Source organism: Dasypus novemcinctus, chromosome 13 (genome assembly GCF_030445035.2).
Source record: "Dasypus novemcinctus isolate mDasNov1 chromosome 13, mDasNov1.1.hap2, whole genome shotgun sequence".
Lineage (NCBI taxonomy): Eukaryota > Metazoa > Chordata > Mammalia > Cingulata > Dasypodidae > Dasypus > Dasypus novemcinctus.
Window position 1 is genome coordinate 86989614 of NC_080685.1, and position 26615 is coordinate 87016228.

At 38.9% G+C, this 26615-nt stretch overlaps 1 protein-coding gene across 10 annotated transcripts in view; it reads left to right on the forward strand.

The window, feature by feature from the left end:
• IPO9 (importin 9) overlaps window positions 1-26615 on the forward strand; it is a 57473-nt gene that overhangs the window by 9685 nt on the left and 21173 nt on the right. For all 10 annotated transcript variants that reach the window (XR_011645527.1, XM_004481945.3, XM_071207647.1 and 7 more), the window contains 12 exons: window positions 4392-4453; window positions 4667-4753; window positions 5916-6117; window positions 19622-19710; window positions 20565-20651; window positions 21176-21295; window positions 21407-21507; window positions 21702-21760; window positions 22950-23101; window positions 23822-23920; window positions 25383-25489; window positions 25821-25960. Coding sequence is in view for 9 of the 10 variants with exons in the window: in XM_004481945.3 (XP_004482002.1) it covers window positions 4392-4453; window positions 4667-4753; window positions 5916-6117; window positions 19622-19710; window positions 20565-20651; window positions 21176-21295; window positions 21407-21507; window positions 21702-21760; window positions 22950-23101; window positions 23822-23920; window positions 25383-25489; window positions 25821-25960 (1305 nt within the window). In the remaining variant the exon portion in view is untranslated. The remainder of the gene's footprint in view (window positions 1-4391; window positions 4454-4666; window positions 4754-5915; window positions 6118-19621; window positions 19711-20564; window positions 20652-21175; window positions 21296-21406; window positions 21508-21701; window positions 21761-22949; window positions 23102-23821; window positions 23921-25382; window positions 25490-25820; window positions 25961-26615) is intronic.

Genomic DNA, 26615 nt, shown 5'->3' on the forward strand with positions numbered 1-26615 from the left:
ATCTTTAATATATAAAGAACTCTTTAAAATTGAGGGACCAAGGATCAAAACCCAATAGAAAAATGGGATGGGGGAGACATGGACAGACGTTTCACTCCCACCCCCAAAAAAGACATAGAAACGGCCCTTGCACATACAAAAATATTTAAACTCACTTGTGATTAGAAAGATACAAATTAAGACAACATTGAGATATTATTTCTCACCTATCAGACTGGCAAGAATTTAAGAGTGGAAATGTTCTATTAGCAAGGCTATGGGGAAACATACTAATTATAGTGGGAATGCAGATTGGTATAATCCTTAAGGAAAAATTTGGCCACACCCAGCAAGACTTCACATGACTTACCTTTTGACTCAACAGTCCCACTTCAGGGAATCAACCCTGAAGATGCACCTTGAACAATATGAAAACACCTTATCTTAAGGTTATTCGTTGCAACATTGTTTATAAGAGCAAAATACTGGAAGCAACCTAACTGTCTATACATAGAAGAGTGGTTGAATAAATTATGGTACCTCCACATAATGGTATGTTATACAGCTGTAAAAAAAAAAAAAAAAATGAGTTTCTTTGAACTGTTTGAAGTGATTTCCAAGATACAATGTTAAACTGGAAAAAGCAAAGTGCAAAAGAGTAACTACAATATACTACCCTTATGTTAAAAAAGAAGGGAATATAAGAAAATATACATGTATCTGCTCGTTTGTGTAAAAGTAATACAGGTACAATAAACCAGCAACTGAAGAGATTAGGAACCTATATGGAGTGGTGGGACAAAGTGGAAAGAATGGGGTAATGGAAACAAGTTAACAGGGATGAGGAAAGAGACATGACAGGACAATTCTTGGAGTATGCTTTGATTCTGAGAATCTTAATTATGTTTCACATACCCTCCAAAATAAGTATGTAAAATCAAAGAATGTAGTGGGAACTCAAAGTGAAATTCAAATAGTAACAATATAACTGAATTAAAAATAAATTTCATAACCATATTGAGGTGTTAGGGATGAAAAGAACTAACCTCAGTAATTTTGGAAAACAGTATTTTGACTGCATACTGTAAGGTTAACTATATACAAAAACTCTACTTTTGTTAATATATCTTTCACAGGGTATGGGTTAATAGCTCTGTAATCACTATGTATATAAAATTTAGCAGATATTAATAAGTACCTAATGAGAGCCAGGTTTATTGTTGTTAGAGAAAGAAGTTACGAATAAGGAAAGGGGGAAGAGCAGAATGAACCTTGAGGTGTTAGATTGGCATCTGAGGCATCAGAATGATAGGTAGGTAGGTACGTACATAGGTAGAGGTTAGTATGCATCCATTTCTTTCCTTGCTTTGCTCACCAAGAGGGCTTATGCATCCATTTCTTTCCTAGCTCTGTTCACTGAGAGGGCCCAGTAGCAGGGAGCACACCTAGCACCCAGATCTTGGTTTCAAAATATATTCTTCTCTAATAAGAAAAGAGCACAGCTCCTTGGTGTAAAGGTTGATTCCAGGGCTTGATCAAGTAAAATACAAGATGAGCATCTAGAACATCTTGTGATACCAGAAAAGGACGTGCTCGAAAAAGGATAGGGGCATGTCAGAAGTATCCAGGAACCACCTGAAGGGAGCTCCAATGGCCAAAGTTGGAATGATTTGCAGCCAAATAAATAATGATAGAATTGGATTAAAATCTATAGAATAAAATAAATATTCATGAGTCCATAGTGGTATAAATAAATAATTGAATAGATCAATAAATGAAGAAGGGACAGATCTTTCTTACAAAATTACAGTTAATAAATGAAAGGGAATGAAGGAAATACAAACCACCATTAGGCAAGCAACACAGTAATAATTGTTGTAAACAGGATCCACAGATGAATGCTATTGGGTGAAAATTTAAAGAGAAGTGAGATATAGCATAGTCTCAAACTATCTCTGCCAAGATTTTTATAAATTACAAAGGGAAATGTAAGAACCTTTACAGTGGAGAAACCCAGCAGAGCCTTCCTTACCAAGGGATCAGTAATGAAATTTGTACTCCCTAATACAACAAAGTGAGAAGGATACAGCATTACTTCTCTGGTATTCTTGCCAAAAATGCATAACCTCAATTTAATTATGAGAAAATTTCAGTCATACCCAAACTGAGCCACATTCTACAGATGAATTGCTGAGTACTCATCAAAAGTGTCATGATAATCAAAGACAAGGAAAAAATGAGAATTGTCACATATTGCAGGAAACTTAAAGAGAAATAGCAATTAAGTGCAGTGTGGGATCCTGGATTGCACCCAGAAACACAAAAAAGACAGTAAGGGGAGGGGGGAAACTGGTGAAATTCTAATCAGTAAGTTGATATATTGTACCAGTGTTTAAATTTCCTGGTTTTCCTGAGTGAATCACTGTTATATAAGTTGTTAACGTCAGGGAACCATAGGTGAAAATAATCTAAAAACTCTCTTTTTCAGCTTTTCTGTTAAGTCTAAAAATTATTTCAAAATAAAATGTTTAACAAAATAGGAGCATAAACCATTTTAGTAGCATCTAACCTGATTACTTTGACAAGCTTAGAACATGAAATATCGCATGCAGCAACACTTTACTTGATATTAGACTTTTCTATGGCATAAATGTACTCTGGATGACCATTCCATTTGAATCCAGTTATGAGAGTTAGAACTTTCCATGGATTGCCAAACAATGTATGCATGCTGGGCAATAAAAATAATAATAGCACAATAATTGAATTTTTTTCTTGAAATTTTTACTATATGCTAAGTATTGTATTCAACTCTTTACATGTATAGCATGCAATCATCACAGATACCATTAATTATCCTTGTTTTGCAGATGAAGAAACAGGTTTACAAAGGATAAGGAACTTCCCTAAGGTCAGATGTAATAGCTTCAGAATTAAACCTAAATTTGCCCAATTACAGAGCCCAAGATCCTATTCACACTAATATATAGCAGCCTCCAAATGGGAGTGATGAACCTCCTGTAACCTTGCATAGCTACCAAAGCTATGCAGGTCTGAAAAGCTTCTGTTCATTTTCTAGACGATGTTGTCAGTGGGAAATAAAATGTGTCATATGAAATTCAAAACTTTCTAGCAGCTATATTAAAAAGGTAGAAAGAGGGAAACGGACTTGGCCCAGTGGTTAGGGCGTCCGTCTACCACATGGGAGGTCCGCGGTTCAAACCCGGGCCTCCTTGACCCGTGTGGAGCTGGCCCATGTGCAGTGCTGATGCGCGCAAGGAGTGCTGCGCCATGCAGGGGTGTCCCCCGCATAGGGGAACCCCACGCGCAAGGAGTGCGCCCGGTAAGGAGAGCCGCCCAGCGCAAAAGAAAGTGCAGCCTGCCTAGGAATGGCGCCGCCCACACTTCCCGTGCCGCTGACGACAAAAGAAGCGGACAAAGACACAAGACACAGCAAATAGACACAGAGAACAGACAACCGGGGGGGGGGGGGGGGGGGGGGGATTAAAAGAAATAAATAAATCTTTAAAAAAATAAATAAAATAAAAATAAAAAGGTAAAAAGAAACAGGTGAAAGTAATTTTACTATGTATTGATTTTCTTTCAACATGCCATCAGTATAAAAAGTATTAAGATATTTTACATTTTTTTCATGCTAAGTTTGAAATCTGATAAAATCTGGGTTTACGATTACAGCAGATCACAGTTTCAGATACTCAGTTGCCACTTATGGCTAGTGGCTACCGTATTGAATAGTGCAGCTCTAGAACGTGAGATGTGGAAATACTGATGCACTCTTGATCTTACATCCTTCTTCCTTGTACAAATAAATATTTGTAGAAATAATTCTGTTATTAATTAACTCCTTTGCAAGTGTAAATTGTATCTAAATTTTAATTGGGGGGTAAGAGTTGCTTGTAGCCTTTCACTATGCAGTTCAAAATTTCTATTTCCATTGCTTACAGCAAACTGTTCACTTGCAACACTTGTATTTTTAGGACTAAGTTTGTTAAATCTACCTGTTCTTGAGACTTAATCATCTTATATCTGGTGGTAATACCTGGACAGCTCCTGAAATCTCACCTTAAAGTTTTTCTTGGGATTAGACAGTACTGGTTTTTAATTAGATACCACACTCAGTGGTGTAAGAGGAGGCTGTTACCCATCTTGGGAGGAAAGGTGGCTGGAAGGTGCTGTGCAGTGATTAAAGAAAAGGAGACGGAGCCATGCCATCCAAGCCAGCCTGTTTTTCCTATTTGGCAGAATCAATATTAGTAGTTACCAGTGCTTTTAGAAGCAATGGATCAAGCATCTTTCTGAAATCTTTTTTGTTGGCATTAGGGTTAGAGCTCAGTAAATTGCCATGACCTTCTTGTGTGCTCTTAGACTCATTAGGAAATTTTCTCTTTCAGAATTTGGTGTTCACTTGGCAGAACTGACCGTAGATCCCCAAGGGGCACTGGCAATCCGTCAGGTAAGTCCAGGCTTATTGGCCCAATTTATAAGTAATTTCCTTTACTTGGTAAATGAAACTTTCTCATGGGATTGAGAAAGAATAAGACCAACCCATAAGTAAACTGGGACTTTGTACTAAAGTTTACTTCAAATATATCAGGTCTTATATATGGTTTTTTATGTGTGAAAAAGTCTTTTTCTTGCTATGCTATGTGGCTTGTTCTCTTCACAGTTGGCATCAGTCATTTTGAAGCAATATGTGGAGACCCACTGGTGTGCCCAATCAGAGAAGTTTAGGCCTCCTGAAACTACAGAAAGGGTAAGGGGAGTCACTTGATTACTCTACCTGCAGAGATTTAAGGGCCATTTTAAGAGATTAGGCTATCAGGAAGCAGATTTGGCTCAACGGATAGAGCATCCACCTACCACGTAGGAGGTCCGGCGTTCAAACCCAGGGCCTCCTGACCCGTGTGATGAGCTGGCCCACGCACAGTGCTGATGCACGCAAGGAGTGCCATGCCACGCAGGGGTGTCCCCTGCATAGGGAAGCTCCACGCGCACGGAGTGCACCCCATAAGGAGAGCCGCCCAGTGCAGAAAAAACGCAGCCTGCTGAGGAGTGGCACTGCACACACGAAGAGCTGACACAGCAAGATGACGCAACAAAAAGAGACAGATTCCCAGTGCCACTGACACTGAATACAAGCAGACACAGAAGAACACACAGCAAATGGACACAGAGAACAGACAACTGGGGTGGGGCAGGGAAGGGGAGAGAAATAAATAAAAAATAAATCTTGGAGAGAAAAAAAGATTAGGCTATCAGTGTTCTTTGACAATATGGAACAATCAAAAGACTGGAGAGAAAAGGATATTGGTAACTGGTATTATGGGCACCGTGCTATAGAATAGTGAGTTCAGGTATCATCTGGCCTGTGTTCAAATGTAAGTTCTGCTATGAAATACTGAAAGTTTATTTAACTTCTAAGCCTCAGTATCCTAAATCTCTAAAATTAGAATTAAAATACCAAAAGGGTTATTCGAAGGTTGAACAAAATACTGTTTCTCTTTAGCACAGTACTATGCAAACACCCTGAGGACCAAAAAAATTTTGAGGTATAAGGTCTAGAATAGTATTCTCCATTGGAACTTCCTACTATTACGGAAATGTTCTATATCTGTACTGTCTAATATGATAGCCATTATGGCTACTGAGTACTTAAAATATGACTAGTGCAACTGAGGAACTTAGTTTTTAATTTTAGTTAAATTTAACTGGTCACATTGGCTAGTGGCTACTATAATGGACAGCATAAGGGTAGAGATCACAGATGAACTCTCTGAATGAAGTATTTGTCAAATTTATGTATAGGAGCTTTCAACAGAAACTGCACACATTGTTTTTCCAAATATAGATTGGACTGGACTCTGCCACTAGCTTATAACTTAATCTAATGACAAGTGGGCTTATCTCCTCTACAGGCAAAAGTTGTTATCCGGGAGCTGTTGCCCAATGGGTTGAGAGAATCGATAAGCAAGGTGCGCTCCAGTGTGGCCTATGCAGTGTCAGCCATTGCCCACTGGGACTGGCCTGAAGCCTGGCCCCAACTCTTCAACCTGCTCATGGAGATGTTGGTGAGCGGAGACTTAAATGCAGTCCATGGAGCCATGCGAGTGCTGACAGGTACTAGAAGCCTTTTCCCTGATGATGGTACTTGGATCCCAAGTGATAAGAGAACTTACAAGAAGTACAGTAAAACAAAATTCATAGCTCTACCTCATGCTTCCCCTCCTAGTTTTTAGCTCCACGTCTACCCTCCAGTTCCATTGGCTCTTTACAGGGAATTGAGTTGGTATTAGTATTGCTTTCACTACCAAACCTTACCACTTAAGAATATAGTAATAATGTAGTGGTTAAGCACTCAAGATTTTGAATTCATATTCTGACCTCACCTTGACCCAAATTACATAGCTTCTTTGATCCTGAGTTTCCTTATATGTAATATTAAGGTAATAATAGTATATCCATCAAAGGGGCTTTTGGTAGTTTAAGTGAGCTGATCTTTGTAAAGTAATTAGCACAATAACTGGCATGTAATAAGCACTCAGTAAACTTTAGCCATAAGGGAAGGTTAGAAAGAGTCAAATGGAATTTTTATAGAAATGCAAGAAAGAAGATAGTATAGATATATAATCCTGACCTTCATTTGGCCAGCTTAAAGAATATGTAGTCATCAGTATCTTTTCTTCCTCTCTGTTCTGGGTTAATAAAAATACTTGAACTTTTAGTCCAAGGCGATTTGATGGATATCTCTTCTAAACCTGACAATCAGTTAATCCCTCCCAGAACCTGATTTTATGTATCCCTAGGTATAGCCTAAGTTTCCCAGTGTTTTACAAGTTCTGCCCTGCCTTCTGTCCCCCTAGATGAAGTCACTGCTCTGTTTTGCCCCAAGGAATCCTTACCATCTTGTACTGATCTTTTAAAAACCATCTTTCCTCTCTTTTGATACAAGTTTTTGGGAGTCTCGCCCATATATTATATGTTTCTTTATAACCTGCTAGTTTTATTAACTGAAAAGTATTCTTACCTGGTTTTGCTCTTTTTGACTCTCACTTTACTGACCTTAGCATCTAGATCCAATTTTGCTCTTTTTGAATCTCAGTTTTGCTCTTTTTGAATCTCAGTTTTGTTCTTTTTGAATCTCAGTTTACTGAACTTAGCATCTAGATCCAATTTTATTAGTCAATGCAACATTAATGATATTAATAGATAATAGCAATTCTACATCCAAAAGCAAACCATTCATCTCCTTTTGTTTTTAAACTCCCTCTTCCCATGCTCCAGCTCTCTTTTCAGGCTACACACTGTATTCTTAGTGATTGATTATCTGTGAGAGAGCTTCAGTTTTTAGCTCAAGTACAGAGCAGAGTTACCAAAAGGTTCAAGATGTTCCTTGTTTAGGTTTTTATTTCCCTGCTAATTTCCTTTGTCATTTATGACTCCTTATTCAAGTGACTTCACAAACCCCTTTCAGTTGAATTGGCCTTCTGGAGTCTTTATTTACAACTTCATGGTGCCAAAATATTAATTAACAGATGTTTTCTACCAAGGAAAGGAAGCCTTTTCTCTTTCAGTCTTCTGACATACAGTTCAGCTCCTCTTTGACAACCACGGAGAAAAAAGGTTAATGCGCATTTATCCTGATTGAGAAGCTGAAGAGCCTCATTTTGTTTGACCAAGGAAATTCCTATTCAGAGAGACACTTTTATTTCAACCATAGGGAAAGAGCTGTTGGGGACATTTGTATCTTTGTAATGGAGTCAACAGACATGGGGTGGATAGTGGCCAACCTCCATTTCCAAATTGCTGCTTCAAATACTTTCAGACAAGGACAAACTATACCCTGACACCAGAGACTTGGGCACTCATGAAGGTAGCAGGACATTGTGTGTGAACAGGAACTCATTAGGACTCTCTTTAGGGAATTTTAAGATACTGTCCCAGTCTTTCTTTAATGAGATTTCCCGTTAAACCTATCTGTTTATAAATGAGAGGTACCAAAGGCCCATGGTGTGAAGGAAATGTAAACACAGGGGCCAAGGATTGAATTCAAGCAACAAGCTACAACCTTTTCTTCAGTATCAAAGAACTTTAGAGATTGAGGTGTTGCTGGCATTCCCAGCAACTGACTTGCTGAGTTACCTCAGAAAACTTAAACCTGTAAAATGTCAAATAAATTCAGACTACCAGAAATGATTGTAGGAGAGTTAAAAAATGCAGTTTGTACTTTATTAGTAGAATTTTTAAATTATACTACCATTTTTCATAAAACTTGCTTATCATTAATATGCCATCCATCATATTTATTTCTACTACTCTCCTTGTAATTCTAAATAAAACAGAAACCCTTACTGTTCAAGCTCAGAATTTTATAACCCAGCTAGAAGATCAGCCTTGAATATTTGATCCACTTTTGACTTGTGAGGGTTGATATTAACCAAGATTTGTGGGGTTCATTAACTTGAAATTGCCAATTTGCATCTTTAGCTGAATATCCTCTTAGATAATACCTCAATTGATTAGCTCCTTTTTTATTGTGATAATGTTGAACAGCTAGGAAACACATTAAAGTGAACAGAAAGTCAGTTCTGTAAAAGTTTGTATGTTACTCCTTAGTAACATGAGATTCAGAGCCCTTCACACGGTTTTGGGGTGCAAGTGAAGGGAGAGGTATGACCCATATTTCCTTCATCTGCTTCAAATTGTATTTCAAGAAAAGGTGATGACTTTTGGGAAAGTGATGGACTATAAAGACACGGGACTGATGGACTAGAAAGACATGGGACACTCTTCTCTTCCAGAAAAATAGCTAAGGAAAGACAACAACCACCTAGAAAAAAAATCTAGTGTTTAGGACACTGAGGGAAGGCTGGACACTCCCCAAAATAGAGAGGGTAAGAATAAAAGAATTGTGGGGAAAACGGATGTGGTTCAAGTGATTGGGCTCCCATCTTCCAAATGGGAGACCCCAGGTTCAATTCTTGGGGCCTCCTGGTGAAGGCAAGCTGACCCACACCACAGAGAGCTGACGGCCCGTGTTGCAGAGAGCTAGTGCAGCAAGATGACGCAACAAAGGGAGACAGAGGAGAGACAGTGAGAGATGCAGCAGACCAGGGAGATGAGGTGGCTCAAGCAATTGAGTGCCTCTCTCCCACACTGGAGGTCCTGGTATTGGTTCCCAGTGCCTCCTAAAGAGAAAGTCGAGAAGGAAAAAGACAAGCAATAAACACAAGAGCAGACAGCAAGCTTAAAACAATGGGGGGGGGCAATAAAGATAAGTTGGTATCAATGTGAAAAAAACATTTTTTTGAATGAAAGAATTGCAATGGCAAAACTGTGAGTTAAAAATAGCAGCTGCAACTACTGGCATCCTCCCCTACCCTATAGACACTTGAATTCTCAGGTGTCAGGGGCAGCGGCTACAAAGGGGCTCCAAGGATCCACCTCCCCAAGACGGGGAGAGAGAAGGACATAGCCAAAGGATGACTTAACTTTTGACCCACAAATTTGGTCTGCTCTGTCCCATGAGCCCTTCCAGGCCGGGAGGCATGGGATGCCATTTTTACCTTGGTAGCCACCAAGGGACTACAGAGATCTGACCTTGTGAATCTCTCTACTGACCAGGACTGGTTGTTGAAGACACCGAGGAGAGTGGAATTATTTCCTACTGGGCTGAAAGGGAGGGGGCTGCCAGCAAAGGTTAGAGAACTGCCTCTGAGAAAGTCTGAATTACAAGGCTCTTAGCCTCCAAGCAGGATCTTCTATCACACTGATCCAGTCCCTGTTGGAGCAAGCACACCCTTATCATCAGAAATGGAACTGAGAGGGCTGCCAAAGCACACCATCTGCTGACAGACCAAGGAACGCTTGTGAGGAAATTGAAAGTAAATAAGAGGGAAGCGGATGTGGCTCAAATGATAGGGCCTCTTCCTCCCATATGGGGGTACCCAGGTTTGATCCCTGGGGCCTCCTGATGAAAAAGAAAAAGAGAAAGCATACCTGCACTGCGAGCCAGTGCCTGCGTGGTGATCCAAGTAACTGCATGGTGAGCCAAGTGCCCACGTGGTGAGCTGAGTGCCCACGTGGTGAGCTGAGGGCCCATGTGGTGAGCCGAGTGCGTGCGCAGTGAGCCAGTGCCCATGCAAGTGAGTCACGCAGCAAGATGATGAGTCAGCAAAAGAGAGACAGAGGGGAGAGTCAAGGTGAAGCCAGCAGAGACCAGGAACTGAGGTGATGCAATTGACAGGGAACCTCTCTCCACATCAGAGGTCCCTAGGATCAAGTCCCAGTGAATCCTAGAGGAGAAAGACAAGACAAGACAAGAAGACAAAAAGAGAAATAGGTACAGAAGACCATACAGTGAATGGACAGAGACAGCAAAAACAGCAGGGTGGTGGCAGGGGAGGGGAAGAAAAAAAATGTCAAGTAATAAAAGAGTTATTTTTTAAAAAGTAAATAAGAGAGGCTTTTTCCAGCCTTTATAGCCTCCCCAAGGCCCCAGGAAGCAGATCTGCAACCCATTACTGGGTCCAGGGCCCAGAATTGAGCACCTAATAGGGACAACCCTGAAGACCCAGAACAGGTTGAACCAAGAATCAGGGAACAACAGTAACACAACCTCCTGCCACTAAATCCCTACAAAAGAGGGAAATTGAGCATCTGAGTAATCTCTCCACCCAAATTAGATGCCTAGACAACAGCAAAAAATTACAAGCCATACTAAGAAAATGAAAGACATGGTCTCCAAGAAGAGGAGTTTGAGACAGCTAATTAACAAGATGCACACATATTTCCAAAATCAAATTAATGAGTTGAAACACAATATATGGCTAAAGAAATAAAGAGCATCAAGAAGAAACTGAGCAAGCACAAAGAATTTGAAAACGTAAAAAGTAACAGAGTCATGGGAATAGAGTACACAATAGGTGAGATCAAAAACACATTAGAGGGAAGCAGATTTGGCTCAACAGATAGAGCATCCACCTACCACATGGGAGGTCCAGGGTTCAAACCCAGGGCCTCCTGACCCGTGTGGTAAGCTGGCCCACACACAGTGCTGATGCGCATAAGGAGTGCCATGCCATGCAGGGGTGTCCCCCATGTAGGAGAGCCGCCCAGCACAAAAAATGCAGCCTGCCCAGGAGTGGCACCATATACACGGAGCGCTGATGCAGCAAGATGACGCAACAAAAGAGAAACATTCCCAGTGCCACTGGCAAGAATATAAGCAGACATAGAAGAACACCCAGCAAATGGACACAGAAAGCAGACAACTGTGAGGGTGTGGGGGAGAGAAATAAATTTTTAAAAACAGAATACTTCTTAAAAAAATTATATAAAAAACACATTAGAGACATATAACAGTAGACTTGAAATGATAGAAGAAATAATAAGTGATACAGAAGATAGAACAACTGGAAGAAGAAAGACTAGAACAGAGAGAAAAGAATGGAAAAAATTGAGTAAGGGCTCAGGAAGTTGAATGACAACATGAAACATAGCAACGTATCTGTCATGGGAATCCCAGAAGGAGAAGAAAAGGAAAAGGAGGCGAAAGAGTACTTTGAAGAGGGAAATGGACTTTGGCCCAGTGGTTAGGGCGTCCGTCTACCACATGGGAGGTCCATGGTTCAAGCCCCGGGCCTCCTTGACCCGTGTGGAGCTGGCCCATGCGCAGTGCTGATGTGCGCGAGGAGTGCCGTGCCACACAGGGGTGTCCCCGCGTAGGGGAGCCCCACGCGCAAGGAGTGCACCCATAAGGAGAGCCTCCCAGCGCGAAGGAGGGAGCAGCCTGCCCAGGAATGGCGCCGCCCACACTTCCCGTGCCGCTGACGACAACAGAAGCGGACAAAGAAACAAGACGCAGCACAAAGACACAGAAAACAGGCAACCGGGGGAGGGGAGGGGAATTAAATAAATAAAAATAAATCTTTAAAAAAAAAAAAAAAGAGTACTTTGAAGAAATCATGGCTGAAAATTCCCCAACTCTGAACAAAATGAACTTACATGTCCAAGAAATACAGCATACACCAGTCAGAATAAATGTGAGTAGGCCTACTCTAAGATGCATACTACACAGAATGTCAGATGTCAAAGATAAAGTGAAAATTCTGAGAGCAGGTATGGAAAAGCAAATCAACATATACAAGGGACACCCAGTACGACTTAGTGCAGATTTCTCATCAGAAACCATGGAGGTGAAAAGACAGTGGTATGATACAATTAGGATACTGAAAGAAAAAATGCCTGCCGAGAATTCTTTATCCATCAAAATTGCCCTTCAAATATGAAAGCAAGTTTAAAATATTCACAAACAAATAGACACCAAGAGTTCATAAAAACAATCTCCCTTTGCAGGAAATATATAAAGAAGCCTTACAGCCTGAAAGAAAAAGACAGGAGAGGGAGACTTAAAGGAGAGTGCGGAACAAAGAATGAAAGGATAACCAAAAGTAAAAAGACATGAAAATAAGATACAACATACGAAAACCAAAGAATAAAGTGGTGGAAATAAATAATGCATTTACAATAATATCATTGAATGTGGATAGATTAAACTCCACAATCAAAAGATATAGACCGCAGAGTGGATAAAAAAATATGAGCCATCCATATGCTGCCTACAGGAGACTCACTTTAGACACAGGGATACAAACCAGCTGAAAGTGGAAGATGGGAAAAGCTACTCCATGCAAACAGTAACCAAAAAAGCAGGGGTAGCAATACTGTTGGACAAAGCAGACTTTAAATGCAAAAAATTAAGAGATAGAGAAGATCATTATATATTAATAAAGGGGACAATCTGCCAGGAAGAAATAACAGTCATAAATATCTGTACACCTAACCAGGGTACCCCAAAATTTATGAGGAAAACTCTGGCAAAACTGAAGGGAGAAATAACCATCTCTACAATAATGATTGGAGACTTCAGCACACCGCTCACTACATAGATGGAACAACTAGACAGATGTACGAGGAAACAACTTGAACGATATTCTAGACCTAACATGTATACAGAATGTTGCACCCAAACTTAGCAAATTAAACATTCTTCTCAAGTGCTTATGGGTCCTTCTTCAGGATAGACCACATGTTAGGACACAATGCAGGTCTCAATAAGTATAAAAAGTTTGAAATTATACAGAGCACCTTATCATATCGTAATGAATGAAATTGCAAGTCAATAGTAGACGGGACAGAGATAAATTCACAAATATTTGGAGGTTTGAACCACACACTCCTATATAATCATTGGGCCAAAGAAGAAATTGTAAGTAAAATTAGTAAATATATTGAGTCAAATGAAAACGAGTGTACAACTTATCAAAATTTACGGGACACAACACAGGCATTGCCAAGAGGAAATTTATAGCCCTAAAAGCCTATATTGAAAAAGAAGAAAGAGCTAAAATCAAGATCTAACTGAACAACTAGAGAAACTAGAAAAAGAACAGCAAACCATTCCCAAAGCAAGCAGAAGGAAAGAAATAATAAAGGTTAGAGGAGAAATAAAAGAAATTGAGGGGGAAAAAATAGAGAAAATCAACAAAACAAAACCAGAAACTGGTTTAGCTAGACTGAAAAAGAAAAGAAAAATGAAAAAAATGCAATTTTTAAAAAAATCAGAAATGAAAAGGGCAAAGTTATGACTGACCCCACTGAAATAAAAAAGATCATAAGAGGATATTTTGAGAAACTCTATACCAACACACTAGACAACCTAGATGAAATGGACAGATTTCTAGAAAGGCACAATCAGCATACACTGATGCTACAAAAAATACAAGAACTTAACAAACCAATCACATTTAAAGAGATTGAATCCATCATCAAAAATCTCCCAACAAAAGTCCAGGACCTAATGACTTCACAGGTGAATTTTATCAAGCATTTCAAGAAGAATTAACTCCAATCCTGTTTAAACACTTCCAAAAACTTGAAGAGGAGGGAAAATTATTTAACACATATTATGAAGCCAATATCACCCTAATACCAAAGCCAGATAAAGACGCTACAAGAGGGAAGCGGATGTGGCTCAAGTAGTAGAGCTTTCTTCCACCATTTGGGAGGACCTAGTTTCAATCCCTCGGACCTCCTGATGTAAAAGAAGAAAAAGTGTGCCCATATAGCAAGCCACTACCTGTACAAGTGCCTGTGCGGTGAGACGGCGCCCTGTGCAAGTGAGTCACTCAGCAAGATGATGACGCATCAAAAGAGAGACAAGGTGAAGTGCAGCAGAAAAAATAGGAACCAAGGTGGCGCAATTGACAGGGAACCTCTGTCCCCATCAGAGGTCTCCAGGATCAAATTCCGGTGAATCCTAGAGGAGAGAAAATGAGAAGAGAAGACAACATAGACAGCAAAAACAGCAGGGTGGGAGGAGGGGGGAAGGGTGAAATAAAGAAATCTTTAAAAAAAAGACACTACAAGAAAAGAAAATTACAGACCAGTCTCTAACATAGATGAAGAAATTCTCAACAAAATACTTGCAAATAGAATCCAGCAGCATATCCAAAAACTTATATACTATGACCAAGTGGGAATTATTCCTAGTATGCAAGACTGGTTCAACCTAAGAAAATCAATCAGCATAACAGACCATGTTAACAAATTGAAGAAAAAAAAAAAATGATCATCTTGATCAATGCAGAAAAGGCAATTGACAGGCAGCGGACTTGACCCAGTGGTTAGGGCATCCGTCTACTACATGGGAGGTCCGTGATTCAAACCCCAGGCCCCCTTGACCCGTGTGGAGCTGGCCCATGCACAGTGCTGATGCATGCAAGGAGTGCCCTGCCATGCAGGGGTGTCCCCCGCATAGGGGAGCCCCACATGCAAGGAGTGCGTCCTGTAAGGAGAGCAGTCCAGTGCGAAAGAAAGTGCAGCCTGCCCAGGAATGACGGTGCACACACGGAGAGCTGACAAAAAGATGACACAATGAAAGAAACAGATTCCCATGCCACTGACAACAACAGAAGCGGACAAAGAGGACGCAGCAAATAGACACAGAACAGACAACAGGGGGGTGGGGGGGAGAGGAGAGAGAAATCAATCAAGGGGAAACGGACTTGGCCCAGTGGTTAGGACGTCTGTCTACCACATGGGAGGACCGCGGTTAAAACCCCAGGCCTCCTTGACACGTGTGGAGCTGGCGCATGCGCAGTGCTGATGCGCGCGAGGAGTGCCATGCCACACAGGGGTGTCCCCCGCGTAGGGGAGTCCCATGCGCAAGGAGTGTGCCCCGTAAGGAGAGCTGCCCAGCGTGAAAGAAAGTGCAGCCTGCCCAGGAATGGCACCGCCCACACTTCCCGTGCCGCTGATGACAACAGAAGCGGACAAAGAAACAAGACGCAGCAAATAGACACAGAGAACAGACAACCGGGGGAGGGGGTGAATTAATTAAATAAATAAATCTTAAAAAAAAAAAGGCAATCGACAAAATCCAGTACCCTTTCTTGATAAAAACACTTCAAAAGTAAGGAATAGAAGGAAAATTCCTCAATGTAATAAAAGGCATATAAGAAAAACCCATAGCCAAAATTGTACTCAATGGGGAGAGGTTGAAAGCATTCCCTCTAAGACTTGGAACAAGACAAGGATGCCCACTGTCACCATTGTTACTCAGTATTATGCTAGAAGTTCTAGCTAGAGCAATTAGACAAGGGGAAAAAAGCATCCAAATAGGAAAAGAGGAAGTAAAACTATTTCATATATTTAGAAAATTCTGAAATGCCTACCACAAAGCAACTTGAGCTAATAAACAAGTTCAGCAAAGTGTCAGGATACAAGATTAACATGCAAAAACCAGTAATGTTTTTCTACAGTAGTATTGAACAATCTGAGGAGGAAATCGGGGGGGAGGGGGGGATTCCATTTACCTTAGCAACAAAAAGACTCAACTACCTAGGAATCAGTTTAATCAAAGAAATATATGACCTATATGCAGAAATCTGCAAAAGAGCGCTGAAAGATGTCAGTCCTACCCAAAATGATTTACAGATTCAATATAATACTAATCAAAATTCCAACAGCCGACTTTACAGAAATAGAAAAGGCAATTACCAAATTCATTTGAAAGGGAAAGTGTGCCTGAATAGCCAAAAACATTCTAAAAAAGAAGAATAATGTGAGAGGAATTTTACTGCCTGACCTTGAAACGTATTACAAAGCTACAGTGGTCAAAACAGCATGGTAAAAAAAATTTTTTTTAATTTAAAAAAGTTTTTTAAAAGGCAGCATGGTGTTGGCGTAAAGATAGACGTATCGATCAGTGGAATAGCATAAGGGTCCAGAAATAAATCCACCTCTGTGGCCCACTGGTTTTCCACAGACCTACCAAAGCAGTGTTAATGGGACAAAACAGACTCTTCAGCAAATGGTCCTGGGAGATCTGAATATCCATAACCAAAAGAAGAAAGAAGACCTTTATTATCTCACTCTCTATAGAAGAATCAACTCAAAATGGATCAAAGACCTAAATATAAAAGCCAGGACCTTAAAACTACTAGAAGAAAATGTAGGGTAACGTCTTAAAGACCTTGTGATAGGTGGTGGTTCTTAGACCTTATACTCAAAGCATGAGCAACAAAAGAAAAAACAGATAAATGGAACTTCCTCAAAAGTAAACACTTTTGTACCTCACAGGACTGTCAAAAGGGTGAAAAGCCAGCCAATTCAATTGGAGAAAATATTTGGAAATCACATGTCCAATAAGGGTAATATTCTACTTCACTAGTGATTAGGGAACTACAAATCAAAACTACAATGAGTTATCATTTCACACCTATTAGAATGGCCACTATTAAAAAGACAGAGATCTACAAGTGTTGGAGAGTATGTGGATAGATAGGAACACATTCACTGTTGGTGGGACTGTGGAATGGTACAGCCACTGTTGAGGACTGTTTGGCAGTTCCTAAAGAAGTTGAATATAGATTTGCCACGTGGCCTGGTAATACCACTACTGGGCATATACCCAGAAGAACTGAGAGCAGTGACACAAACAGTCATCTGTACACAAATGTTCATAGCAGCATTATTTACAACTGCCAAAAGTTGGAAACAACCCAGGTGTCCATCAACTGATGAATGGATAAACTAGTGTATTCACACAACGAAATATTATGCAGCTGTAAGAAGAAGTTATAAAGCATGTGACAACATGGATGAACCTGGAGGACATGTTGAGTGAAGCAAGCCAGACGCAAAAGGACAAATAATGAATGATTGCAGTACTATGTACTAAATAATCTTTGTAATCTCAGGGAGTTAATAACTTGAATATGGATCACCAGAAAATAGAACAAGGTTAGAGAATGGAAAGCTGAGTCTTAACTTGTGCAGAATTGGTAGAAAGAATGTGTGTTAATCTTTGGAAATTTATAGAAAAGGTGAAAGCCCAACATAATGTTTGTAGTGGTTCTATTATGAGGGTTTGAAAGTAGTTTAAAGGGAGGTCGAAGGTCATGGATGTTACTAAGAAGAAAGCTGAAGAATGTAACATGGGACTGTATAGCATAGTAAAACCGCATGTGAAATATGAATGTGGGTTAAATTGCATATATGACTGTCTTTCTTTGAAACTGAACAAATGTATGTTAATACTACAAGATGTTAGTATCAGACCAAAAAAATGCTGGGGAGCAGATGTAGCTCAGTGATTGAGCACCTGCTTCCCATGTACAAGGTCCTAGGTTCAATCCTCAGTACCTCCTAAAAAAAATTTAGAAAAACATTATGGTAAATGAAAGAAACCAGACATAAAGTATATATATTGTGTGATTCAATTTATATAAAATGTAAATTAAAATCAATTTGTAATGATGAAATTAGACTACTGGTTACTGGTTATTATATAGGGCTAAGGAAGGACTACCAAGGGGTGTAGCGTTTTTCTTTTTGGAGTAATGAAATTGTTCTTAAAATTTTTGCATTGAATGCACAACATTATGATTATACTAATATCCATTACTTATACACTTTGGGTAGATCACATGGTATGTGACTATATCTCAACAAAACTGCTTAATCAGTCAATCAGTGGTTATATTAGAAGATGTAATTTTATTTTTTAAGACATGCATTGTAAGCTATAGTTTTAAATGCTATAATGCTTAAATTAGAAATGTATAAATGAAAAGTTAATTTTATAATAACTTTTATAAATTAAGTTTTTCTCAAATTATTCCTAGGCTGGGGGAAAGGGAGGAAACTCCAACTTAATGAAAATATGTTTTTTAATTTCTGAATAGAACAACCATAGCTAAGATCTGTAATAAAGAAAATGTCATGTCAAATGTATTTTAAGCTTACTTTGTGTTAATGATGTATTATATTGTGTGTACAGACTTTTGATGTGTATTTAGTAGGAATTTAGATTGTAACCTTTTCAAGATTTTGAATGTTTTTTAAAGTTACCAAGTATAATAGTGAATTAAAGACTGCGCTCTATGGACCCAGCCACAGTTAAATCCAACAGCTTTAGTTAGTAGAAGAGGTTCATCAAATAGTTCGTGAAACATTTTTTTTTCTGTAATGAAATTAATATATATATAAAGGGAATACATAGACCTTCGCATGGCTTCATCATATGAAAATTCAAAATCTTGAGGCCAAATCTGAGACTTGAATATGTACTAATAAAACATCGTTAACTCTAAAATAAAGATGTATTTTTAAATGAAAAGGGAAGTTGCAGAAGAGCATACAAAGTTTGCTGCCATTTTTGAAAAAAAGAAAAAAATTGTATGTGTGTATATATATTCTCTGGAAGGATGTATTAGACCAGGGGAGGAGAACTAGATAGCTAGATGGACAGAAGCTAAATGGGGATTTTTTAATGGTAAACCTGTTTGCAGTGTTAAGAATTTGAACTCTGTGTATGTCTTTTCTATTCAGAAATAAATATACAGAAATTTTTAAAGAAAAGTTTACTTTATGCCACATTCATGTAGGAAATCCCTTTCTGTATTTTTTTATGCACATCAAACAGCTTACCAGGTAAGGGTAGTGAAACAGAACCAAAAGTAAGAGACCTAGAAGTGCACCTGAATGTTGACAGAAGGGCACAAACTTGATTAATGAAGTTTCCCCAAGTTGGCCAAAAGTTCCCAAGGGGGGAGCAAATGTGGCTCAAGCAGTTGAGCACCTGCTTCCCACATGGGAGGTCCTGAGTTTAGTCCCCGGTGCATCCTAAAAAAACAAACAACAAGCAAACAAATGAAAAAAAACAACTCGGGAGCAGATGTGGCTCAGTGGTTGAGCACCACCTTCCATATATGCAGTCTCAGGTTCAATCCCCTACCCCAATACCTCAGAAAAAAAAAAAAGTTCCCAAGGACTTTCGTGGAATTCCAATACAGATTTTCTTTGAATATTTATATTAAGATTTTCTTTCTTAATCTCCTGTATTTTCCTTTATCACCAGATTGTTCTCTTTTTCCTTCTAACAAATAATTCATAACTCTTGCTTCTTTTACTTCCCCAAGATAAGACCCCCAGACCAGTATCTTTACCTTTTTGCTATCTGTTTGGGTATTGCCACCTAGGAGCAGTTCAGGAAACTTTCACACTTAATGTCTTTATAAAGTAACATTTTCTTACAGTGCTGCTTTTTTCTTTGTAGAATTTACTCGAGAAGTGACAGACACACAGATGCCACTTGTTGCTCCTGTCATTCTTCCAGAGATGTATAAGATCTTCACCATGGCCGAGGTATGAAATCTCGCCCTAAGATCACACAGCAAATAAGGGCTGCTCAGGCTCTGGTCAGCCTTTACATGTTAGCTGGGGTCATTGATTTTGTTGCTGATGCCCATATCTGCAGACTACAACTGACAAACATCTGAATCTGCATTAACCTTAGGGCTTTTCACTGATGACTACTAGGGTAAGCCTGTGATAAAAGAGTAGATACCTGAAACATGTCTTAACGTATCTTGTACTTCCTGGCATCTCATTACCCTTAAGCATGTAGTGCCTTCATGCTACCTCTGTCCTATCTCTGGCCTCTCATTAAGGGATCTCACCTAAGTTTGCCCGCTTCCGCAAAGTATTGGGAAGCAGTCTGTCACTGTGTTATATTTAATAGACCCTTAAAATGCCATGTATATATATTTGATTCATGTATATGTGAATGGTAATTCATTCAGGGTAAGATATGAGTGCCTGAAAAGTCATATTTTAACCCTCCTATTACCTCTCCCCACTCCCAAGCAAGAGTCTTTGCATTTTAAAAGAAGTATGTTGGCCGTGTTGGGATTTCAAGCAGTATACAGCATGATATTTTTAATCAAATCAGCCCACAGATGCCTGTATATAAGACTAATCCAAATAAGTTCCAGCAGTTTTTATCCTGCAGCCTTTCATTCTTTCAACTACAGAAGAAGGCTGTCTGCTAGACATGAAGGGAGATTATTATATCTCTCTAGAGGATCCAATCACATGTGAAGATTCAATAGTCATAGTGTTACCTCTAGTCATGGATAGATGCACGCGCACATACACACACACACACACATAGATTCACACACACTGTCACCTCATGGCTATGTATAACCTTTATCCAGGTGTATGGTATTCGAACCCGCTCCCGAGCTGTGGAGATTTTTACCACTTGTGCCCATATGATCTGTAACATGGAGGAACTGGAAAAGGTAAGTGAGTCTTTGGTAAATAGTAGACATTCTCAAAAGACTTAGCAGGCATAGCAATGACTAATTTCACGACAATAGTAGCAGAAAGTACACTCACCAGTGTTGTGAGTAGATTTAACATTTGAATTAAATTTTTCATTTGCGTATAGCCCAATTTCCTTTTTGAGCCTTATTCCTTCTCACACTTATCCTATGCTCATTTTCATACTAGTTAGTATTCAGGACTTTCTTCCTTTTTTTATGGCCCTCTCGTATGAAACAAAGTTAGCTATAAAGCACTGATCCCTGTGGTTTTGAAAAGTTGGTCTTTTATAAATAGCTTCTAAGAGAGTTGTGGTAAGGAACTACAAGTGTTAGGTAAGGACACATGAAATCACACCTCCAGTGACTCTATGCTGTGCCCTTCTGGTTGGGACCTGACCCTAGAGAGCTCTTTAGATGCCTTGAATCTCGACATTTGATAAAGACATTGAAGCCATTGATTAGAGATATGTCCAGTATTGACTTTTGGTTTCTGTTATAAGGGTGCAGCAAAAGTCCTGATTTTTCCTGTGGTGCAGCAATTCACAGAGGCCTTTGTTCAGGCCCTCCAGATACCAGATGGCCCCACATCTGACAGTGGGTTTAAGATGGAAGTCCTAAAGGTAAACTTTTACTACCATTGAAGTATTTGGAGTTTGAGAAGGTTGCCTGAAATTATTGATTTCTTCTGCGTCACTTGTAACTCTTCGGTCTTTTTCTCTAAAACTCCTCAGGCAGTGACAGCCTTGGTGAAAAACTTCCCAAAGCATATGGTTTCTTCCATGCAGCAGATTCTGCCCATTGTTTGGAACACCCTAACTGAGAGTGCAGCTTTATATCCTTTCCTGAAAGCTTAAGGAACCTGCTATCACCCATATTTGGGAATCTAGCATTGGGTCTTACATTCATATGGTTCCACTTTTTTTAATGGGTTTTTTTTAAGTATCTTCTCTTAGTATTGGAATGTACAGCATTCCTTTATAGTGTATATATAGTCTCCAAATTCTGTTTCTTTACTCTTCATCATACTTATGTGAGGACAGAAGTAAATTACACAGAGGAAGTAGAAGATCCTGTGGATTCCGATGGTATGTAGTTTATCTGATCTTAACAGACATTACCAGTTAGTGGGAAAAGAAATCTAAGGGAAAAAAAAGAAGCCAGAGATAGGAAAAAAAGCGGTAATTTAGAGGCTTCGCTCCCTTAAGTGAGTTTTCTAATTGAGTTTCCTTTCAGTGTATTAAATGTAACAAACATTATATTCAAGTATAGGGCATCTGTGAGGAAATAAGAAGTTGAAAAATCTTTAATCTGTTCCTCATAGTCATTTGTGTATGTCTCATAAAATCATAGAATTTCTGAGTTGGAAGAGACACCTTAGAAGCCATCTAACCCAGCCTACTTCTGGCATTTCGTCTGGTTTAATTTTGAGGTCACAGATGATGACACTTACAGGGTTTTTTATTTTTTTTTTTAATTTTTTAAATTTTTATTAGAGCTTACAAAACAATCATGCTTAATATGCAGAATTACCATCCATCATCCCTCCACCAACTCCTTGCATTGTTGTGGAACATTTGTTACAGATTATGAAAGCACATCATCAAATATTACTGCCTTGGTCTATAGCTTGCATTTGGTATATTTTTTCCATATACAGTATAGAAATATATATATGGAAACATGTATTGGTATTGTACAGTTGTTACAGTTCATGAGAGAACACTCTCGTATTTGTACTGTTAACCACAGTCCATCATCCACCACATGGCTTACTGTGTTATATAGTCTCATGCCTTGTACAATACATCCAAAGTGTATACTCAGTGGCTCTCAGTTTCATCACAGAGTTGCACAGTAATTGCTTCAGTAATTTTTTAACTTTTTCCTTGGTCCAAAAAAAAATCCCATGCTCCCCCTCCCCCATTAATCACCCTTAGCTGGTCTAGTACCTTCTTTGACATTGATGCAAGAATATTACAGTATTGCTGTTAACTGTAGTCCATAAGTTACACTAACTGTATTTCTGTTTTAAAATTTTTAAGTAAGCCAGATCAAAAATAGATATGCTAGAAAATATATTTAGTTCTCCTGGTTCTTTTACTTGAAAATAACAAAATATTTAGTATCCTCAAAGTTGTACTATTTAACTCACCAGCCCCCTAAACCAGTCCCTTGAGAATAATAATTAGCAAGTATTTTAAATATTCATTCATTTACAATTAATTTTCTTTTGCTTTCTTGCCATTAATTTCTTCTGTTATGTATTTCCTATAGGTGAAGTCTTAGGTTTTGAGAATCTTGTCTTTAGCATTTTTGAATTTGTCCACGCCCTACTAGAAAATAGCAAATTCAAAAGCACTGTGAAGAAAGCCTTGCCTGAGTTGATTTACTATATTATCCTGTACATGCAGATCACTGAGGAACAGGTAAATATCTGCAAGGCAATTACCAGCTTGTATTTGGAAAGCACAACTTAATGAACATGAAACCTAGATCAAGTGAATACTTTGTTTCTAAAAATAATCACTAGGATAATAACTTCATGGGAAGTCCTAGAAAATCAGTGGCATTTCATTGCTGTATCACTGGGGATTAGAGTTTTATCAACTCCTTATTAAGTAATTGCTCTTTCAAAATATTTTTTTACCATTAGGAAAATCTCTGCAGGTATCTAGGAGATCAGGTATCTAAGAGAACCTATTCCTTCCCTATAATAATCAAATGTAGAGATCAGATCATTAGCCTAGTTGATGAGTCATTAAAAGTACAAAAGAGCATTAAAGAATAAGATAATTGCCTCTCCTATAAAACAAGAATTGACATATAATTTTCACAGTAAATATTCTACCAGACCTAGTAGAATTCAGAAAATTGATTAAAGAGTTAACAACTGTTTGACAATAGCAGAGAAGTAGTAATCTGCTAAATTCTAAAATAGTGTCTGCTAGAGAGCAGTAGCCATTGCTTGATAAATCACTGATAAAGGATTTGTTTTCTCTACATCAAAAAAAAAAAAGACTTGAGGCAAGAACTTTGTTCAAGGTAAAAATAAAAGGTCTTAGTCTTCCTACATCTGTTCATGAAGAGATTGAAAATATGAACCATACTGGCAGCCTCACAAAGACATAACTTCATCACCCTTTCAGATTAAGGTGTGGACAGCCAACCCCCAACAATTTGTGGAAGATGAAGATGATGATACTTTTTCCTACACTGTTAGGATTGCAGCTCAAGACCTATTGCTGGTAAGAGAGTTACCTTGATACATCAACCAAATAAGGCTAATAAACCACTTGAGCTTTTCTTTTTTCTAGCTATCTAATTCAAGCTAAGTACTGCTGTTGTAAAGCTTTATTTCAGACTTTTTTTAGAGAGAGATTGTAGGTTTACAGAAAAATCATGCAGAAAATAGAGTTCCCATATACTCCCCCATTAACATCTTGCGTTAATATGGTACCTTTGTTAAAATTGATGAAAGAGGAACAGATGTAGCTCAGTGGTTGAGCACCTGCTTCCCATAAATGAGGTCCTGGGTTTAATCCCCAGTACCTCCTTTTAAAAAAAAATGACAAAAAAATACTATAGTTGTACTACTAACTGTAATCCATGGTTTACATTAGGGTTCCTTGATGATGTTTTATAGTCCTATAGATGTCTTTGTGGTTATTTTTTCATTCTAATAACTTACACAACTTATTCCAGATTTTTTTGAGGATACAACAGGTTATCTCAAAGTTTGAGATTTGGGAATTCCAAAGTCATTCCTCCTGGTTCTGATTTACTAGTAAACATTAGATGTAAGAATTATATGAAGGATAAAGTATTCTAGTAAGTGGGAAGTGGATGTGGCTCAAATCTATTGGGTTCAATATCCGAGGCCTCCTGGTGAAGGCAAGCTGGCCCATGCCATGGAGACCTGACGGCCTGGACTGCAGAGAGCTGGTACAGCCAGATGACACAATAAAGGGAGACACAGAGAAAAACAGTGAGAGATGGAGCAAACCAGGGAGCTGAGGTACCTTAAGCAATTGAGTGCCTCCCATGTTGGAGGATCCAGAATCGGTTTCCATTGCCTCCAAAAGAGGAGAATAGAAGACAAGCAGACACAGAATAATGTGCAGCAAATGGAGAATGAATGAATGAATGATGAATGAATGAATGAATGAATGAATGATCTGTAGCACAGACCAGAGGTTGCCTTTTCTGTCTGGAGTATATCGGTGGTCTCTAGGCCAAAGTACTGCTAAAAAGCTTCTCCTTGTTGCCTGTTGAGTGGGAGGTTTGTCTTCATTGTTCATTCTCTTTTCATTATCATACCGTATTTCTAAAGCACCTATAAAAAGTTCACTCTAGATTTCAGTAGATTACCCTTATTTTTCCACAGCTCCAAGAGAATAAATATTTCTTATCCATTGCCATCCAAACTTAATCTATTATTGCCCACTTACACTCTGCTGAATATAGCCAAAGGGAGCAATTTGTCAGCCATAATATTGCCTAAGCACTGCAAAAATATAGCTCTTTAATTTCATTAGAGACCTCAAAAAACTGGGATCACATTTTTAATACAACCAATCAGAGTTTCACATGTGTATAAGAAAGAGTTTGAATCATTCAGGGAGGTAGCGTCCTAACTAAAGCAATTTGCTATTAAAATAGGCTCGATTTGGACTGGTAGGTTTATTAGTCCCTCTTTTCTCTCCCTAGGCTGTGGCCACAGATTTCGAAAATGAAAGTGCAGCTGCCCTGGCTGCAGCAGCCACCCGGCATTTACAAGAAGCCGAGCAAACCAAAACCAGCGGCGCTGAGCACTGGTAAGGAGTGAGCAGCAGATGCTTAATTTAGGGATGTGTCTTAAGTTGGGGATATATTGTGGGCATCAAATCTGTTCTTAAAATAATTGGTTAAAATGATTTTGTTTTAAAAAGCCTTGAAAGGAGACAGACTTTTACTTTGTTTCTAATTAGAAAAATCTGTTAATAAATTTTACTGTTTTTCAGCTAAAGATTCAGATTGGAAAGGTAGATAAATGGGCTTTATGAGTCAGATTGTGCTGGAGTGGCCTTTCCTGAATTTTCTTCCCCCACATATTTATCTTTTTGGCGGTGTAGTTTGTTTTGTCAGGCTATGGTATCCCTTTCACAGGTGGAAGATCCACGAGGCATGCATGCTTGCTCTAGGCTCAGTGAAGTCCATCATCACTGACAGTGTGAAAAATGGCAGGATCCATTTTGACATGCATGGGTTCCTAACCAATGTCATCCTTGCAGACCTCAACCTCTCAGGTATGTTTCAGCACAATGTCAGGGTCCTGAAAGATCTTGAGAACTGTCATCAACTCAGTTGATGTTCTCTTCATTAGGAAGGCTAGGTATTCTTGTGATTTTTGGGGGGTGAAAATTCTTTCCATCCTAGAGCTGAAATTCATCTGAACATCTAAAACAACCCAGACCTTGACTCAAGTTTCACCTGCTAATAGCCTAATACTACCTAGTTCATAAATTCTTCCACACTATTTATATTTCCTTACTAATGTGCACTCCTATTTCTGGCTGTTCTTAGTTGCTACATCTTGAAAATACTGACTTCAGTTCTATGTTGATTATTAAAGTCTCCATTTAACAATCAGTAAATGAAAGTAGCCCTTTATCATTAGACTGATTTCTCCAGCAATGCAAAGTAATAACTAAGAATCATTGTTGTATGTCCATGTGACATTTTTTGCTACATTGCTTTGTCCATGCCATGACTTAGTCTCATCCTTAGAGCCAGACCCCCTTTCCAAAATGCTGTTTTTGCTTCCTCTCTTGGTACTTATCCTGGGACATCTGACATTGTTTATTCCATTCTCAATACTTGACTTTCCTTCCTTGAAAGCCCTAGAGTAGCTTAAGCCATAGGTATCTGTTACAAGATATCTCACACCATTGCTTCCATTCT